This window comes from Crocodylus porosus, unplaced genomic scaffold, assembly GCF_001723895.1.
Source record: "Crocodylus porosus isolate Cpor-Errol unplaced genomic scaffold, CroPor_comp1, whole genome shotgun sequence".
NCBI lineage: Eukaryota > Metazoa > Chordata > Crocodylia > Crocodylidae > Crocodylus > Crocodylus porosus.
The window spans coordinates 37,099,611-37,119,242 of record NW_017728915.1 but is presented as its reverse complement, the minus strand read 5'-3'; the positions used below and the strand labels follow the sequence as shown (position 1 = coordinate 37,119,242).

At 42.8% G+C, this 19,632-nt stretch overlaps 2 protein-coding genes across 3 annotated transcripts in view; one reads left to right on the top strand and one right to left on the bottom strand.

Moving 5' to 3' along the window:
- Positions 1–6,361: 6,361 nt before the first annotated feature.
- EMC8 (ER membrane protein complex subunit 8) lies at positions 6,362–17,498 on the bottom strand. The gene is made up of 5 exons (XM_019535971.1): positions 17,221–17,498; positions 12,016–12,092; positions 8,789–8,858; positions 8,140–8,234; positions 6,362–7,837 (listed from the first exon to the last, which is right to left on the bottom strand). Exons 1-5 carry the CDS (start codon positions 17,425–17,427, stop codon positions 7,678–7,680), a joined length of 609 nt encoding a protein of 202 aa, XP_019391516.1. The 5' UTR covers positions 17,428–17,498; the 3' UTR covers positions 6,362–7,677.
- Positions 17,499–17,621: 123 nt separating this feature from the next.
- Positions 17,622–19,632, top strand: part of LOC109310684 — a 6,140-nt gene continuing 4,129 nt past the window's right edge. The window contains exons 1-2 of one of the 2 annotated variants that reach the window (XM_019535972.1): positions 17,622–17,714; positions 19,104–19,183. In XM_019535972.1, coding sequence (XP_019391517.1) covers positions 19,105–19,183 — 79 coding nt within the window. In that variant the 5' untranslated portion in view covers positions 17,622–17,714; position 19,104. Of the gene's footprint in view, positions 17,731–19,102; positions 19,184–19,632 lie in introns of both variants that reach the window. The other variant, XM_019535973.1, reaches the window with a different exon arrangement.

Here is a 19,632-nt window from a genome sequence, read left to right as displayed (position 1 = left end):
GGGCTGGGAGAGCATCATGGGCCGAGGTTATGCGTACAAGATCAGGCAGTGCAGGGCAGCATAGGGCCCCATCCCAAGGCAGGCAGGGGTGGCGTAGGCCCAGCCAAGGTCACGTGGAGGCAGTGTGGGCTCTGATCCAGCCTGTAGACTGGCTCCAAACCACTCATTTGGCCCGTGGGACCAAGGCTGAGCTCCACTGCTCTAAAGCAAGCGTGGATATGCTGATCAGTGCAGCGACTCTGCTTCCGAGGGTGGAGAGACGGGCACCACCACGAAGAAGAGTACGTTCTAGGAGGGAGCAGAGAACTGCAGGAGTGCAAACAGAGGATTATGGGATAGAACAGAAGGAATTGTGGGAACTGGAATATACTAAAAAATGTCCCACGTGGCACTAGGCTGGATGGCAGCATAGGGGTCTGACGGGGGCTAACCCACAGAGCAGCCCCACTTTTACCAGTGCAACCAAGTGCGGTGAGGACATGCCACGCTTCCAAAGGCAGCCAAGTGTGTGCTGATTGTGTACACCAGTGCGCTGCTGATAGCATGGCAAGTGCTACAAACATCCCCTTGCTTCACTCCTCACCCCACTTCATAGCCTCAGGAGTCACCTTTCCCCGCTCACATCAGATCAGAACCATGATCCAAAATCAAGTGAAACCTCTTGGGTCAGTATGTCCTGGAGACAAATCTTAGTACTTAGACTTGGGAAGACCCCAGATTTTGGTTCTTTTCTTTTTTAAATGGGATACCTGCTCTATTGGACAATTTCAGACATTGCACTGTTAAAATCTCACATCAGCAGGCTGGGGTGATCATCACACCTTCCTGGCAGCCATCTAAATCCCATACAGAGGTTTGGAAGGGCCATGATAAAATCATGGCCCAGCAACCTTATGGCAAGGGTAGGTCTTGAATGACTGCAGAAGCTGGATTCTCCCAGGCACTGCAGTGTGCGAGATTAAGGGATCGCCCCTTGCCTTTGCAGAAATGACTTCATCCCATTTCAAGGAACCACTGCTATATGTGGTTCTACTATATGTGGATCGCAACTACTGTATGTCAGATCTCCGAGCATGCTAAGAAGATCAAAATCAAGGTCAGTGCACAGAATGGGAAATATTTGATCTGCCTATACTGAAACTCTCAAGGCAGCTGTTACGTTTCCAAAGAAACTTGAACACAGACCTGTCCCTCTGGTAACCAAAGTCTGATGGCTGAATAATTATTTCAGCAGGAGAGCTTTTGTCTAGGCATGTTCTATTCAGTTATCTTTTGAAGGACCACAGCTTTCACAAACCAGCTTAGAAGGAGAACTGCTTTGTACTTTCCACTAGGACTCTCCTCAGGGCTTTGCATTACCCTGCGGCTGTACCTTTTCAGTCCCTCGCTCTGCCTTGCTCCACGGCCTGGTAACATTTGCAAAACCAACGAGAACATCTAGACAAAGGGCATTCAGGGCCACCTTTACACAGTGAAAGAGAGGACCAAGCTCACCTTTCATGTGATGCTGTTATTGCAACAGTAGCCAAGTCTGTCCAAGTTCAGCGTGCACTGGCAGGCCTGTAACCTTTCACAACCCCAGACAAAACTGCAAGGGGGCCTAGCTAGCACAGAAGCCGAATGGCTTTTGCATGAGAGATGTGGGTTAAAACCAAGCGACAACCAAATCAATGCTTTCAGTTAAGTCTCTAGCAGATTCTACGTGGCAAAAGTCACCGCCTGTTTTGGAAGGCTATGTGGCAGGGAGGTTTGGGAGTTGAATGGCAAGGAACGGTGCAGCGCGGGACTCGGAGGCAGCGGAGGAGCAGCGCGAGGACCCAGAGCCCGTGTAATGAGATACTGATGAAGCGTGAGCAGAAGGGAAGAGAAGCAGCAGGTCCCCCTGGATGACTTACAGGCATTAGGCTCCTCTCCAGCAGCAGAACAGAATGCATGGAGAAGTGTGACTCCCAAGTGCCGGGTAAGCATGTTTCCCCTCAGGAACATCCGCTGAGTTAGGAGAAAACACAAGTTCCTCCCTGCTGGCATCCTCTGGCAGCGAGCATCTGCTTGCTGCAGCCAAGGATCTCAAAGCACTTTTCCAGACAGAGGAAGTGAACTCCAGCAAGCAGGCTCCTGAAATGGGACTTTGAGCCAAGACAGGACTTCAGACACCTTGTTCCTTCAACTGTAATATGTCCTTGAATGGAAGATGCACCAACCTTTTCTGACTCTCGATTTAAGGGAAAGCTTTATTTGTTGCTTAAAACACATTTACAAGGATATAACCACTGTGATAAATGCGAGAGCTCTCCCTCCGTTCTCCCCAAACTTTGACTTGAATGCAAGACAGGTCATTTTTAGAGTAGTTCACTTTTGAGAAGTGCATCTTATATTCAGAGGAATACAGCAACTAGCTTCTCTCTCTCTCTACCTGTTTCCACTTCCTTCTGCTTGTGTCTTCTCCATTTGGCCCATCAGTTCTCAGGGCAGTGACCACCTCTTGCTATGAGCTTGTACAGCACCTAATGTACCAGCAGGACCTCTGTCTCAGGTAAGGCTCTGCTGGGCAGGTTAAAAATACAAATAAAATATTCAAGGAAGTTACCGCAGTTGTTGAGTAGCATTGTCTGTACTGCAAAGGGCTGAACACAGACAGTTAGAAGCTAAATTTTGGGGGAAACTTTTAGCAAGTCAGAAGCATGCTGAGGTCCGAGGGCTACAACGTGTTGATCATGGTTGAAAATAAGCTCTGAAATGCCTGACTGGAGACCTCAAAGTGAGCTTGTGGCAGAACTAGGAACAAGAATCAGTTTTCCCCAGTCTATTTATTTGTAATGATGCCCATCAGCTCCGTCCTGTGTTTTAACTGCTTCGCATTACAGACCCTCCTGACAGAAGGCTTAGTTGCACCAGAATTAACAGTGACACAAGGCAACCTTTGTCAGAGGCATCAACTCGCTACAGAAAAATCTACCTGCAATGGGACTGGAGCACTTGGCCAGCTGTACTGGCAGGAAGAGGGAGAGATCACCCACAACACGGTGAACACTAGATATAGGTACATGTCCCATGCAGTGAAGCTGCCAGCTACTAGTTCCCATTCTTTTAACCATCCCCATTTGTCTGAGCAGGATGGGACACTTGTTCTTTCCATCACCAAACCCTTGAGTCGACCCTGACAAGACTCCCGCTCCCATGGAACTATTCTTGGTCAGACAGTGCCACCCCAGCCAATATTTTCAGTGTCTAGTGATTTGGGGTGACAGTTTCTGGGTGCCCAAAAGTAAATACCTCTGAAAGGCCCCTGACTTAGAGGCAAGGTGTTCAACACTCCTCGGAAATCAAATGTCTTTAGTGTCTCAGAAAATCCATAGATTGTTAGTTATTGATGGACTTCTTGGCCAGTGTATCATGTAGAATCATAAAACTATAGAAAATTAAGGTTGGAAGGGACCTCAGGAGGTCCCATCTAGTCTAACCCCCTGTACAAAGCAGGACCAGCCCCAACTCGATCATCCCAGATGAGGCTTTGTCTACTTAGGTCTTCAAAACCTCCAAGAATGGAGAATCTACAGTCTCCCTGGGTAACCTGTTCCAGTGCTTTACTACCTTTCTAGTGGAAAAGTTTTTCCTAATCTCCAACCTCAACTTCCCTTGCTGCAACTTGAGCTGAGTGCTCCTCGTTGTGTCATCTGCCCCCACGGAGAACCGTCTAGCTCCATCCTCTTTGCAACCCCTCTGCAGGGAGTTGAAGGCTGCTATTCAATCCTCCCCTCCGTCTTCTCTTCTCCAGACTAAATAAGCAGTGTGCGCCTTTTGCCTATCACAGGGTCTCTTTGGGTCTTTGGTCAACTCACTATACCTACTTGAGTAGAAAGCAGGATCTCATTCAAACAAAACAAACACCACCCCCCCGCCCCAAATAAAAATAAAAAATGAGATGCTACAGCCAAACCAAGCTCTCTTTCTTCCTTATGCACTGAGGAAAGGTCTGTGTGTCCAAAAGTACATCTAACATCTCTCCTAATGGTAGATGGCCCAATAAAAGATAATCACCAAAAAAAAAGAAAAAAAAGAGAGTCCTTCTTCACATATATTACTCTAAAATTAGCACTCATCCCCGTGCCTGCCACAGAACTGGATTCAGTGAAGGGTAATCACCACTGGAAACCGCTTGCACTCATTCAATAGGCCATTATTTCAACTCATTCAACAGGCCATAATCCCTGGCCTACATTAACACAAAAGCAGAATTTTGCCAAATTGAGCCCTTTTGTGCCATTTTCACTCATTAATTGCTGGAACTGCTTGTCACCAATGTTGCTAACAGCAACACAGGTATCGCCTAATCTCAGGATGTTGGACTGGTAAGGGCAGGGAAACTAAAGAGGTGACTATTTTAGACCTTGTGTGATGGCGAGGAAAGGAAGAGAAAAGCCTGAATGGCACTCCTTAGTAACCCACTGGGCTGATGAAGAAAGTTATGTGGCTATGCTCTGAAGGTAGATTTCTTAGTTGGGAAAATCCTGGCTATGAGACAGAAGAGAAGAAAACAGAATAAAGACAATTATCAAGATGCAGTTAATGAGAGATTCAGCCCCCAGGCTCCTCCTGACCACCAGATCTCATTTTCCCCAGAAGGCTGAAAGGGCATGTTAGCTTGAATTCCTTTAAAAAAAAAAAAAAAAAATCCAGTGGCTCCACATGCCAAGAACTACCCAGCTGCTTTCACAGGTCAGATTACTAAATACACAGCAAAAAATAAATAAAAAAATCACAATGCCAAGAAAAGTGCACAGCTGTCATGGAGACCAACTGCCTTCTCACTTTACTTCACAAGCCAACGTAAATCAAAGCAGGTTCAGGCTTTGCCTTCATAAAACTGCTGCCTTTTGTCCACCCTTCAATGCAAATGAGGCAGGCGAGATGGGAAGTGAGCATTGCAACACTGGTCCATTTTTGTTTAAAGCCAGCCTCTGCCTTTCTTGGTGGGCACTATGCCCATCGGACCTTGTTAAAAACCTACCAGCAAACAAAAGAACGAGTGAGAGGAGGGAAAAGCATTATATGATACTTCTTTCCCCTCCCTTCCAGCAAAGCCTCTTAGTTTTTAACAATACACTGCTGCTGCTCAGTTACTAATAGCGTTCATCATGTCTATCAGATTACAGTTCCCAATGATACATATTTTGCTTTGTGCTAATTTTATTTTACAACTGCAAAAATTGATCTGTACCAAAGATTTAGCATTTTGGGAAGGCTTAAGAGGGGAAGAGATGAATTCATGCCAGAACAAATTAGAGCATGTAAATGTATATATAGTCAAAAACTTGATTATATGACATCCTAGTTGGGAAGAATGGGAAATACATTTCCTTTAGTTTAGAAGAAATATCAGCTTGCGTTTCAGTGCTGTTTAATAATGTTGCATCTTAAGATAATCTGTCCTGGGAAACAACAGGTTTAGACTTTACAAGATGTGTGTTGAAATAAAGCAAAGGTTTTCGTTATACAATGTGTGCGATTCCTACTGTTTATCCTGGAATGTTATAGTACCTAGCAGAGTTAAAATTGCAGTGGATCTGTAGCATACCAGAGACTAAAATGCATCTCTTACAAGCTGCAAACTGGATTTCAGTTTCACTTATTCAATGAAAACTATGCAGGTCACATTCTCACTTCCTGGGAGGCCACTCGCTTCTACAAGTTGCTTTGTTTTCTCTTTGAAATAAGAGTACCTGTCATTTCTGTAACCACCTCCTCAACTGCACACACTTTTTAGTGCAGGGCAGGAATTCTGAAAGTGTCACTTCTCAGAGCTGGCTTTTTGTTTGGAATCCTGTGCCAAAACTGGAGGAAAGCAACAAGTGTAGGAGATGGAGTACTGTGAATCTTTTGTTTTTGTTTTGTAGATAGGCCAACAGAAGCAATGACAGGAAGTTTAAATGGGGCGAGAACTCACCATGAATCAGCTGCTCTGTACTTCCTGTTTGTGTCTTGCTTTTCTCCTGCAGTAAAAGAACAATTAGACTGCACTAACTTACCTCTCCCTCACTCAGGGTTAAGCTACCATGACTGAGCTTTCACTGACTGTTGGAAAAGAGGAGGCAGACAGTCCCTGCACAACAGTTCACACATGGTCAAGAACCTGGATGCCCCCTTACTTGCTGTGCCCTTTTTGCTCGTCCATGCCCTTCATGGACTAAGCAACATTTATTTGTGTAACCCAAGATAGTTCTACTAGGATCAAATCATCTTGCTAATTAAGACTGGATGTTTTGAGATTAAAAATGAGTTTGTTCCCTAACCACCCTAAACCGAGGCCATTTATCTTGCTCCCCTTCTCTCCTACCCCATCAAAGAGTCCACAATGTCCAAGTGGCGTTCCCCACATCAAGTTTATTTTCAAGTAGCGGGGGGAAAAGCTACAACAGCAGTTGGTCAACTAAAGCATTTTCCTGCCATTTGGAATGGCTGTTACTGTTAAAAAAGTGTTGAGCAATATAAAAATCAATCCTTTCAAGTTCATTAGGTTTGCTAGGTTGCGTTGTTCCAAGTCCTGTAATAATGTCCAAGGAAAGACAGTAAATAAGGTACAATGGCTTTGGTGTACCCAATAGAAAAGAATACATATAAAAATAAGGTCAAAGAAAATGAAGTTATAAAGTGTCCCCATCAACTGATCAAGTTGTGCTAGAAACAAAGATATTAAATTAGAAAGATGAATGTAAGATGAAACTGGAGTGTATCTTGGCTCCACAGATCTACCTTCTAGAGATAGATCAGTTGCTCTTAACAGATAAATATATTTGAATGGACAGTGAATAGATCAGCTCAAAATTAAATATATCCATTTAAAAACCAGATAGAAAGACTGCATATAATTGAAACAGTATTCCCCTCTCCTCTTCCTTATTTTCCTCACTTTTGTCAGAGCTATTCTACTCATTTAAAACCATTAACAAGCTTCAAGTCCTTTTTTTTTTTTTAAATACAAACCACAAGGTTAAGATTAGTTTTTACCTTCGTCGTAACGGTTTTTCAGGCAGCTACCGTGGTTGTATTCCCACTGGTGTTGGGAATCATTGCAGCATTTGGGAATATTGCTTTCAGTATGTTATTCTGTAGCTGTGACATGCTAAACTGCTGCAAAACAAACGCAGTATGTGCACAGGGCATAATCTTTAGCAGTTTGCGTTATTGGACTGCATCAATATAATACCAGTTAAGAACCAGGTCAGAAGACCAGTTGCCACTGGATTCTGTTTACATATTTGTGACGTAAGAGTTTAAAAACATCTCATCTCGGGATGAAATTCGTTTTTGAAAGATATTCCATAAATCTTTAAAAATTACTCTCTCTAAAGATTACAAAAGGTTAGTCAAAACTTTTTAATATGAACAATTTGGACAAGCAGAAGTTGTTTGGATTCGGAAGGTTATAGCAACATTCAACTACATTTGGGACGGAATCCACAAGAATGGCTAACTGATGATTTGTATTTCTAAGGATCCTCATTAAAAAGAGTTGACTGCTTACAGGCCCTATCACTCTTGACCAAGTGACGTGCCACTTTTAATCTGCTGGGTTTCCACTTAAGGTACTAAATATTATCTTATTTACATTCAAAAATATCATTTTTATATCTTCAGCATACAGTGGAAATGCCAATAAATTAGTCAGTGGGAGGCTTCCTAGCACAGGTGTAGGACAGCTTTGTTGATCTCTGGGTTTGTCCAGTCATTCCGGATGTCATCCAGGTGATTATCAAAATCCACAAGGGTTTCATAGGACCTGCTGTCCAAGAGAGATGCAGAGATCCTCTGGGCTTCAGGCCAGTCTTCACAATAATCCCTAGAATGTAAAATAACTAGGAATTAACAGTAATCACAGAGAAAATAGCCTCCATAATCTGTTTCCATTTGCAAATAAGCCATAACATTTCTGCAAAGTGGCTGTAGCTGAGGAAGCAGAAGACTGGCTTTGAGAAAGGGTTTTTATAAGCCATTAATGTTATGAAAAAACGAGGCTTTCAAAGCATGGCCAATTACAAACAACTCTTTTGTTCTGCAAGTGCTGTAAAAAAAATTTACTCTTTCTGATTACGTATTTGTAATGGGACACCATCTCTTCATCATATTTTAGGGCTTACTCACAAACGTGGGTCTTTGCATCTCCATTTGTTTTCATGATGCTCAAAGACATGAATAGCAGGCACTATGCACTCCATTGTAACCTTTGTGTTGTCCACCTAAGATACAACAGAAACAAATAATGTTCTTTCCCTGCACCATCCCAAATAAAGAGGTCATATGAAGGAGAACTGTGGTTCTGAACACACTGATGCCTTCTGCTAACCTAATTACTGCTGCACTTTGTTGCAGGCTTTGAGGTATCCACTTTTCAGTGGTTTAAAGCTATTTCTGTCTAAAGCATCAACAATCCTTGTTGATGCAGCAAAAGTGGAGCTGGGCTTCTGCTACATGCAAGCTGAGACTTTAAATGAGAAAAGGGTTTGGAAGGAGGAAATGAGTTTTTCAGGAAACTCCTCTTTAATTCACGTGCCAGAGGCCCACAATACAGCAATTTTTTTCTAGAACCCACGATGGGTAGAAGCAATCTTTCTTCAGATGGATCACCAGATCTGCCAGACAAAAGGGGCTTTTGGAAAGCCCTGCAAGGGATTCCCCAGGGCATTCAGAACAACTCGGCAAATTAATCATTACTAACAGATCCAAGCTTGGACTTAAATGCTCATTTCTGCATTGATAATCTGAAAAAAACCTGATAAATGGAATTACATACCATTATGAGTGCCGTGTCATTAAAGCCCTCTGCAATCCTGGAAGCTACCTTCTCAGCAACCTGGTTTGGACTACAGAAGAAGGTCAAGTTAATCGTATTCCTTGTACTGTAGCATTTCAGCTGAAACAATATGAAATAATACTGAGAACACACTTGAGGAAAAAAGTACCAGCAAACAGGAACAAAGTATTAACTGGGGGCTACGCTCGATTTACATCAGACCATGAAAAAAAAAAAATCTAACTTCAGGTTATGATCACTATCTTAAGTATGCTCACGCAAAATTTTTATTATTTTTTTTGCAGCAAATATTTATTGAAGACATGATGCAGTACATTGCAGCCATCAGACCCCTCTCACAAGATCAGGAGCAACAGCTAGGTTTTGCTCTCTTCACAGGAGTCTGGAAAGTAACCTTTTTATTTATTTATTTATTTACTTGATTAATTAATTAATTAATTGAGCTGGTTACCCAATCTGTAAAATCACACTCCCTACTCAGATCCATACACCTAAACCATTAGTGGAAGGTTATTTCTTTGAAATGGCAACCAAAGTTTCAAAACTAATAGTCACTGTATGATGAGAGTGTCATTTTAATTACTGAATTCAGAAATGTAAGTGAATAGATGCACAATATTTTTCTAATAAATCTAACATGCTTAACGATCCTCTTGGAAATTATGTACTTCTCATAAGCTCACAGAAGTCGTCAGCAGATTTAAGAAAGCAGCAATGACCCTTAAACTTTAAACAGGAGGGAAACTTCTCTTTCAGATGCTCTTGTGCACCAGATTCCAGCCGCTCACAGCAGTCCTATCCATACTTCCTTTGCAACACCAGGGCTGAGTCACACAGTACAGGTTTGTTTGAGAACAGAAAGCAGAAGACAGGTTCGCTTTAATGGGATAAAGCAGGGGAATTCAATCTTGTAGTTTTGCGCTACCTACATGGAGAGCTTTATATTGCAAAGTTCCAAAACTCTCTCATTCCCTATGGTGCTGGCTGCTCTATTCTCCCCATGTCACTTTGCAATTTAGTTCTATCTTACCATACTTGTTACTCTGTCAGGGCTGGCACAGAACATTAGATCACAGCTGAGCTGATCCACAAAGATAAAGCTGTGCAGCGTGCAGACAAATGTGTGTACTTCAGTGTTGCTAGCCCAAAATGCATCTGGAAGTCTGACAGCAGCCCAGATTGTGCTATCACAGTAACAACACACCGTAACTTGGAAACTGGCAGGTGCATCATCACCTGAGAAAAATCAGCTCTTCAGACCACCTGGAAGTGCTGCACAGTAATATATGCACACAGATTGCTCGGATGGATGAAATATGGTAATATTCACCACATTCAATCTTCATTATAGTTTTTGAATCTTTACAAGAAGTTACCCACTTGCAAAAAAAAGGGCTTATTGCTAACACTGTTAGAACAATGGTAGCACATAAAAGCTGCAAAGGAGATCAAAGCCTCCACTGTGCTAGTCAGTGCGTGTGCTCATAGGGGAACAAGTCTGATGAAAGTCTCTTATGCAACTCATCTTATACCCTGCCACTCTTCTGGCACTGTGTAAGTTAATGGGAACAGTTCCATAGGCTCAAGTCCAACAAGACACAGAGCTCAAGAACAAGTAGTACTAATGAATCAAAGTATTTTGGTATTCAAATCTCCCTCACCTTTCTGCTATAGACTTAATAGAGTCCAAATAGAAGCTGCATGAATTTAAAACATTAGCTATCAAACGGTAAGCCCATTCAAAATCCTTGTGATCTGCCCAAAGATCATGAGTGTTTTCAGTTGTCACTAAGTCTTGAGGCTGAAAGATATTTTGGGCCAAGGCGGCTTGACTATTTTATAATGCTTCAAACAGAATGTTACCATTTAAATAGAACAGATAAATACTTTAATATTAATCTTAATACTGGACAGTCTTAATTTATACCTAGAAAAATACCTGGTTGTATGCCTGAAAGCTTACAATGTTGTATCAGAGGAAGGTTCTCTTTTTGATTATATAATGAGCTGAATTCAGAGGGAAAGTTTAGCATACACTTGTTTGTGGATCAGGCTGGCAGTTGCACATGCATTTGAGAGTGTAATTTTAAAGATTTTTCACCCCAGATATTATTTTGAGCCAGAAAGTCTAAACAACTGCACTGAACTACTTCAGTGACACACAGCAAACGGTAAACCTATTCTGTCACTCCTGTGCTTTGAAAATCTTGCAAAAAGGGCTACAGATAAAATTATCCTGTTTTCCAGTTTTGTATCAGGATAGCTATATCAGCACAAAACCAGGTATTAGATGCAATGCCCTGGTATAAGATAGGATTTTCCCTGTTAAATATATGATTCAAACTCCTTCTGGCACAAGCTTTTGCCTGCAGTAGGGGGTTTCCAGCAATGTGACTGTACCTTAGTACATAGTTATATGGATACAAACTTCCGTGGTCTGCTTTTACAACTAAAGCATGATCTTTAGTTGTAAAATATTTAGGGCACAATTTGCTCTTCAAGTAGGACTGACATGTGACAAAACTGTCTGAGTGAGTACAACTAGGGTAGAAATTTCAGGCTGACTGAAGACTTGATGTAGAGGAGCCCAACTCTAATTTTCATAACCACCTAAATCATGCCGACCTCCAAAGGAACTTATACTCCTGAATGATTTATGGGCTTCTGAAAGTTTTCCCCCTTGCCAATAAGGACCATTCATCAGGCATGTGAAGAGAAAGGAGTCTGGTTCCCACTCTATGTATGTGCTATTCCATTACAAGGCAGCTCCACAACTACGTAACTAAGAGCTTCAATGAAACTCAGAAGCAATTAAGGATTAAATCACTTCAGATATAGTTCCCAAAGGATTCAGAGATTTGTGAATTAAGAGTTCACAAGATATTTGGTAGGCAAGTGAATCCGCTTGTGAATTCCAGTTATTTCCCCAATATCTGCCAATTAAATTGGTTGGCAAGCTTTCAAATACCTGGCAATTCAATAATAACCATCAGAGAGTGGTAATTCTGGAAAGATAGGGGTTTCCTCAAACTGCACAAAGGACCTTTCACAGATATCCAGCAGTATGCAGGAAATGAGGTGCAACCACACGATAGTTGTCAAAGTTAATCAACATTCACAGATTTTTTATGTGCAATGATTTTTGTTGGCAGAGTACAAAGTGCAGCACAAAAGAGTAAACAGAAGGAGATATTGTACCAACACACCTGGCATCTTTCACACGTTCGTTAGCTTGGTAATATCCAGCTATCACGTAACTATTCTCTTTGCACCAAGAATCAATCTGAAAAAGTAATTAAAACAATTGAGCTCAGGAAAACATGACAAAACACGTAAATTATATATCTTTCCTGAGAATAAACTGGCAACTGAAGTGTTGTAATGTGTCAGCTAGCGGCTGCGGAAGTTAACCCAGTACTAATATTCTTAACCACGTCAAGGAACAAAAATAAGTTAGAGGGAAAGAGTTGGAAAATATGAGCCAAACAAGAGAAAGTAGACATTTGAATTATAAGCATTCAGCTGTGCTTTAAGCAACAGGATTTGATGGGAAGAGCTTGAGTATACCAACTGAAACATATTTTTAAGTTTTTCCTATTACTATTTCTGGCTTTTTTTTTTTTTTTTTTTTAGCAAGTAGTTAGTGATGGAAGGTTGGGCAATGTACAGGATGCGGATGAGGGGCAATGGCACCGTTTCAAAAGCCACTCGTATAGGAAAAAAACTTGTATAGTTGTATGGGGAAAAAAAAAAATAAAATCAGATAGTGTTACCATGTATATGCTGTTTATTTTTCTAAAAAAAGCAACTGACCCCTCATATGAAAATGAAAGATATGGCAAAGAAAAATTGTATCCCTTGCATCATTCTTTCAACCCACCCTTCTGAGTAGAGGTGCTCTGCTCGTATTAGAACGGGATTCTTTTTTCCTTAAGAGTTGATCAGTAAAGATAATCTACCATTGGAACAACTTAAAGGCATGTGGGTGGATTTTCTATCACTTGAAGTCTATGAATCAAGATGGAATGTTTTTCTAAAAATATATTCTTGCTCAACCACAAGATACAGGCTTGATGAAAGGATTACTGGGTTAGATTCTCTGGTCCCTGTTGTGCAGGAGGTCAAGGTAGATGATGTTAAGGCCAAAAGGGAATGTTATGATGGGTGAAAAAGACGTTACCCTATGCAAATATCAAGAAGTCTACAACAGCTTATACTGTTCTTTAAACATAAAGGAACACATTAAAACATTTTGTAAAACAGGAAAGAATCAGTGAAAGACAATGAGTTATATTGGCTCTGCATCTGGTCCATAATCTCATTGTTGCTTTGAAACTATATAGTGACCATTTTTCTTGCTCACAAATAAAGAGTATCAGCCCAGGATAACCTGGGTATTTGAGAAAGAGAGAGACCAGCTAGTTTGTCCCCCACTAGTACTGCTATGCAATTTAAAAACTCAAAATACACTGATTAAAATGGATTCCAAAATATACTTGATACCAAATTTTGGCATCCTGTAAATCAAATCAATCTCACTTTTAGCAAAATAATGACAGTATTAAACTCTCTAAGCACAAGGAAGCCACATGAATAATCCTTCATCTGCAATCTGACACAGATTGGCATTTTAATAAAATATCACCCTTTAGCGTTGCTACACAATCAAGGGCCAACCACTGTTTCAGGTTTAAACCCCCTTTCAAAGGTTTATGACTGCAGCTTTAATTGCTAGTGGGCTGAAACCTTGGCACAAAAGCCAATAGCCCAGACACATTTATTTTATCAAAGAGCCTGTCAAAAAAGTTTTAAAATAAGGTTGGGGTTGGCTGCTCTTGAAACCAATTCCTTCTACAGTAGACTTGTTTTCAGTGAAAAGGAACTAACTTTTAGTATTTAACAGCAGTTTGGCCGTGTTTACAATGGCTGCTTTTAAGAAACATCAGGTTGCTATAACAGTACCAACGCTAGGCCTTAGCGTCAACAAGACCCTGATATTTTATCGCATTACTGTCTAATCCCAATTGGAGTGGGTCAACATAAGACAAGATAAGACCTAGCACTTATGTAGCGCTTGTCGAGCAGAAATGTCAAGTGCTTACAAAGGGGAAAAAAGTCAATAGCCAGCAGAGGCCAGAGAGAAGATCAGCAGAGAGCGTAAATTAAAGGAGCTAAAAGCCAGGCCCTAAGGCTCCCAGCCACTGCTACAGCCCCATCCATAATAATGCCATTCAGGGAAGATTTCATAAGACTTGTGAGTTGAGATGAGCAGACAGGCAGTTTCACAACTGTTCTTTTGAACAGACAGCATCTATACATCAGCAGGGAGAGAGGTTTTTTCTTCACTTTCTTTTAAAGAAAAAATAAAATAAAAAATAAAAAACCTCTTATAAAAAAAAAAGAACATGGTTGTAAAACCACTCCAGTTAACCAAGGGACTCAAAATCAGGTACACTCCCAAAACTTACCGTGACTCATCTTTTTCTCAGATGATAAGATTTCACTCTGACAAACAAAATGTATACTTATTTCCCTCAGTCATTTTCAGAACTACTGTATTTAATGACAGAAATGACTGCTGGCTTCCCTCAGAAACACACTGTAGCCAAAGCACCATCCAAAAACTGATACCTCTTTGAGCCCAATCTTGACAGGCCACAAGCATTCACTGGATTCTCAAGATGCTCGAGTACCTTGCAGGACACTTCCAATACTCTTTATGGCTTTTTTTTTTTAAAGATATAAATAGAATGGTAAAGATCTGAACTGAGAAGTGATAACTGTCAATACCCGCCCCCACTGGTTTTCAAGGAATTTTTATCTTTGTTGGAAGAAAAAAAGTTATAACATGCTTTTTCACAGCTGCAGTTTCGGAAAGGGCCACTGGCCAGCATAATGCATTCCTTCTCCCATGCTTATTTGAAGATGATTGAAGAGGTTGCTTCATCTGCCATCTGAAAAACACGATTTTGGGGGAGGGCTCTTTCAAACACTAATTTTTAGTGTTTAAAAAATGATCATATGGCCAAGTCCTGCACTGAAAGGTTCCCCCCTCCCTTGACTAACAAGTATAGATAGAATGATGTCTGGAGATTACTAATTTCATCTAATGCTCATATAAAAATCAAATCAGTTTGAGATGAAAACCACCACTCACAAATGGCCCAGTTCACTTTCAGAACAACTGACATGAGCAAAAGTTTACAGTAACAGTTCCTAGAAAAACTCAGTCCTCTAAAGCTGGCCAATGCTTCAAGACCCTTTTACTATCTAAGTGTTTCTGGCTTGGGATAATAGCTTAATTGCATGCATTGCACTGACTTGTTCGTTTAAGCTGGCTAACGTGGGGCATTTTGTATCTGTATTACTACACTGTATGTAAACTGACAAGACAGCCTCTATTTTAAAAGCCAAAACAATGAAGATGAGCTCTATGAGCCGTTATATAAATATTTACAGCCATCCTCAGCCTTTGCACAAACAGAAAAAAGATTTGTGCTCTTCTTGATGTCTCAACATTGCCAAGTATTATAATTTGCAACCCATGTAGATGAGCTTTATAATTAGGACTGGCAGAAACTGATTAACTGTGAAGGGAGAAAAAAAATCAAATCAAATCACATCAGGATTTCCCCCCACCTTTTTTTCCTTTTAAAATCAATTACTTTGGAACAAATAAAAAGCTTTGAGAAATCAGTACTGTGAGGACCATAAAGTTTTATTAGCTCTCACAATTTCATACTTCTGTTTTTCAGCTGTGTAAGAAACTGGATCCATGGAGTAAGACCCAATCCTGCAATAAGCTGTATGGAGGATCAACATGGATCTTTAAAATACCTTCCATGACACGGGCAATTTCCTCCCATAATACAATTATTGACCTATTCTTCTGCATCCTCATTTCAGCCAACGTTCCAAGTACTGAAATACACGGCAAAATTGCTTGGTACAGCAGTCTCCTAACACATTGTGTGCTCGTAGCATTGGAGTTAGAGTTTTGAACGTGGTTACTGTGTTTCTGGAGCCGAGGCTTAGAAAGGCTTGGCAATCTACGTCTTGCTTTCACAGCACCCACTAATGTTAACCAATGGCTTCATAAGCTTATCTGCATACTCCGTGTTGCAGGATTGGGGCCAAGAAACCAAGGCCCCCCCAACCTGAATAATTTACTGTTAACACTAGAAAAACAAAAAAATGGCCCCTCTCACCTGAGGAAGGCCTTTTCATACCCAAAAGCTTCTCTACGTCCCTCTCATCTATACTGCAGATCCAATAAAAGAAGTCATCCATCCGGCAAAAAGTCTTGCCTCTTGCACAAGCATCTTTGCAACTTGCCTTACAGTATCTGCAAGCATTTTAAAAAACAAAGAGATCGCCGTTTTTCACTAGGACCACACTTCTCAAACTTGACTGCCTCAAATTAAGCAGCTAACACCTCAATCTGCGTGCAACCTGCTCCAAGAGTACAGACCTGTACACCTCCACAGATTCCCAACGGAGCCTGCAGGGGCTTTTCACAGGTGCAAGGATCCATCCTTCTGGCTTTGTTTGCAAAACTTGGGCAAAAGCTGTATGCATGTATCTGGGCATCCAGATGTGACAGCTGAGCCGCTTCCTTTTGTTTCTTGAGTGCTGCCAGAGGTATTACTTATAAAGAAAGCACAGAGGATTTATCATTTTTGATGACTGGTATAATTCCCAGAAGTACACATTTCATACGATGAAAACCCTGGGCATATCAGTCATGAAACCATAGTTTGGCATATTTAGGCACAAGTCAGTTTGACGTGGAAGGCCTGCATCGACATACCATACGATTTGGAAAGTCGCAATTTCAGTTCGTTTAAAACAGAGGATGCTTATGCGATGAGAAACTCCTGCCAAAATGGTCTGCATGGGTGCGTGTCTGTTTGAATCTATTTTAATCATGGGGCCTGAAGGCCCAAACAGACTGTTACAACAATCTCATCTGACCTCCTCTACACAACAGAGACCATAACCGTTATATCCAGTAACTCCTGCACCTCGTCTTGCTTAGGTCTGTACGCTAGATCCTATCCTCCAAAGTGATCTTGATTTAAAGATGTTGCGAACATACCAAGCACACGCCGAAAAGATACAAACTAAGAAATTCGAACTTTTGAGGCAAATTTTTTTTTTAACTATCCATCTAAAGCAGGATACATACCTATTTCAGAGCAGTGAAATCGCCCCCTGTTTACATGAAGGGAGCAGATGAAAATGCAATGACTCGGATATGATCTGGTAACGTGCCAGTATATATCGCACAGTTAGCTAATTCAGAGTAAAGATACTTAAAAGGGTTTGTTTTTTGGGGGGGAAGGAATGTTATTTTTTTAAAGAAGTCTGGCACCCCCCCGTTATAGCGCCTTATCTCTTCCCCCCCGTACCAGGCTGAGTGCCACCTCGAGCATGGGCGCGAGGGCCAGGGTGCCGTGGAAGAGCGGGACGCAGTCCACGAAGAGCGTGGGGAGCGCCGGGTCTTTGCGCGCAGGCGGCGGCGGCTTCTCGGCCACGAGCAGCCCGTTGACAGCACAGTGCGGGTACTTGGCGCCGTGCAGCACCATCTTGCAGTAGGCCTGCGTCGTCAGCTTCATCGTGCCCCGCGCGGGCCCCGCCGGGCCCGGCTCCCTCAGCGCCGCCGTCGCGAAACGGCCGTCAAGCAGCGCCGGGGGACGGCGCGCGGTGAGGGACAAAAAGAGCCCTACCCCTTCCTGCCGGCCGTAAAGGGCTGCCGGCGGCTGGCCACTGGAGGCGCAGAGGGACAAAAAGGCCCCGTTCTGCTGCCACAGTGTGCGGATTCGCCTGTATCCCGGCGTGCTTTGCGTTTCCGCCGCGCCTCTGTCTCTTCCGTCCTAGACAGCAGGCCTAGAGGACGGGCCAGGTCGTTGGTAGCGGCGGCTGCGCGGGGCCAGGGCTGGGGCTGTTGCTAAAGGGAACACGTTGTATGGTGTCGGGGGAGGGGGGCTGTTGCTAGGGGGTGGTTGCTGAAGGAACACATTTCATGGTGGGGAGAGGGCTGTTGCTAAGGAAACACGTTTCATGGTGGGGGTGGGGAGGGGGCTGTTGCTCAGGGGTTCCTAAGGGTATGTTGCTAAGGGGTTGTTGCCCAGGGACCGTGTTGCATGGTGATTGGGGTGGGGGGCAGCAGGGGGCTGTTTCCAGGGGTCACCTTGCTAAAAAGCTATTGCTATGGGGATGTGTTGCAGGGTGATGGGGGGGGTAGGGGGCTGCTGCTGCTAAGGGACAGTTGCTATGGGGATGTGTTATGGTGTTGGGGGGAGGGGACTGTTGCTACGGGAGTGCATTGCATGGTGATGGGGGGTGGGGCACAGAGCCCCTCTGGGCCTCCAGGGGGAATGGGGCCCCATGTGCTGCGGGCTCTGTGCCTGTCCCCTTCCCCTTCCCCTCCCCCTGCAGCTTCCTGCTTCTGTGCAGCCAGGGGCGGGGACCCGAGCGCTGTGTTTAAAGGGCTGGGCCTGGTAGAGCAGGGCAGGGCAGGGAGGCTGGTATGGAGCAGAGCTGGGGTGGTTTTGCATTCGGTGACCAGCTCTATCTGTAAAATCTCTGCAGGGATATAGTGGGTTCAGGTACGGAATTGAGGCCTCCTCGGTCCTTCCAGCAGCTTGTCTCTGGCACGTCAGGAGGGAGGGGAGGTGTTGCTGTGGTGTCACAAAGAGACGCTTGCTTTCTGGTCCCCAGTGCAGTCCCCTTGCAAAGTCAAGTATTCCCTGCCAGCCCTTGAAGCGTGCACATAGTGTTTTTAGGCCTGATGTTACCTTTTCAGATACTGCTACCTTCTTCCTACATTTACTATAAATATAAGGTGCTTGTGAGAACTTTTGACTGAGCTTGGGGTTAATCAACTGAAAAGCTGGAGACCCGCTGTCCTTGACAGTGCCTTGGACTAGATGCTGCACAGGGGCCAGTGGAAAAGCCTGAATAGGGACTCCAGGATTTTTTAAACTGGATTGATTTGTTGCAGTGTTTTCTTTACGCTTTCTTGACACGCTCTTTTTGTGGGTGCAGAAATGTTTTGGGGTGGCAAATGCATACCCATGTCCTGAGCAGCTGGAGCCTGGGTGTGGGGGGCAGCAGTTTGGGAGTGAGGGGCTGGGTGGCGGTGGAGGTTAGGAGCAAGGGGGGCCTTGAGTCCAAAAAGGTTGGGAATGCTGTTCTAATGCATAGGGTGTAGATTTTCTCCAATTATATATATGAATCTGCTATCTTTGACTAGTAACTATCTGCTTTTTTTTTTTTTTCTGTCCCATAGGATGTTGGCTTCTAGGGCATTTAGTTTAGTTGGCAAGCGAGCCATTTCTACTTCCATCTGCATGAGAGGACATGGACAAGGTATGTTTGCTTTTCCTGTTGCACAGAAATAGGAAAAGAGAGAACCTTCAGTTATTTCTATGTCCCCTTATCCTGATCTTTAAATTTTGAAAAATGCAAGCTCCTATCAAATCCAGGTTAATCATTGGTAGAAGTAAGGAGGAGTAGAAAGCCATCTGACATGCTGTAACAAGACTTTGCTTAGAAAGAATATCCATTTTTAATGACTACTACATTGTTCAATAAAGATGTGGTCTGCCTCTTCATGTTTCTCATGAGCAAAGCAACATAAAGCTTCCTTAAGTCTTAAGTGCGCACTTAAATTATAATTATTCTGAGCTTGCACCTTTTATCTCCTTTTAATAGCAACTTCAGTAGGGCCAAATGTGCTGCATTCAGTGCAGTTGTTTTAGCAGTGTACTCTCAGTCAAGGATCAGGCCTCTTCTTGTGTGTGGCTAGCTGAGGAAAT

Excerpts from the sequence above, each read along its gene's own strand:
- EMC8 (XM_019535971.1), bottom strand. The coding sequence starts at position 17,427 with ATGAAGCTGACGACGCAGGCCTACTGCAAGATGGTGCTGCACGGCGCC. Across the intron at positions 8,235-8,788 it reads ATGACACGGCACTCATAATG|GTGGACAACACAAAGGTTAC; the intron begins GTATGTAATTCC and ends GTTGTATCTTAG. Across the intron at positions 7,838-8,139 it reads AGATGCAAAGACCCACGTTT|GGATTATTGTGAAGACTGGC; the intron begins GTGAGTAAGCCC and ends TTTACATTCTAG.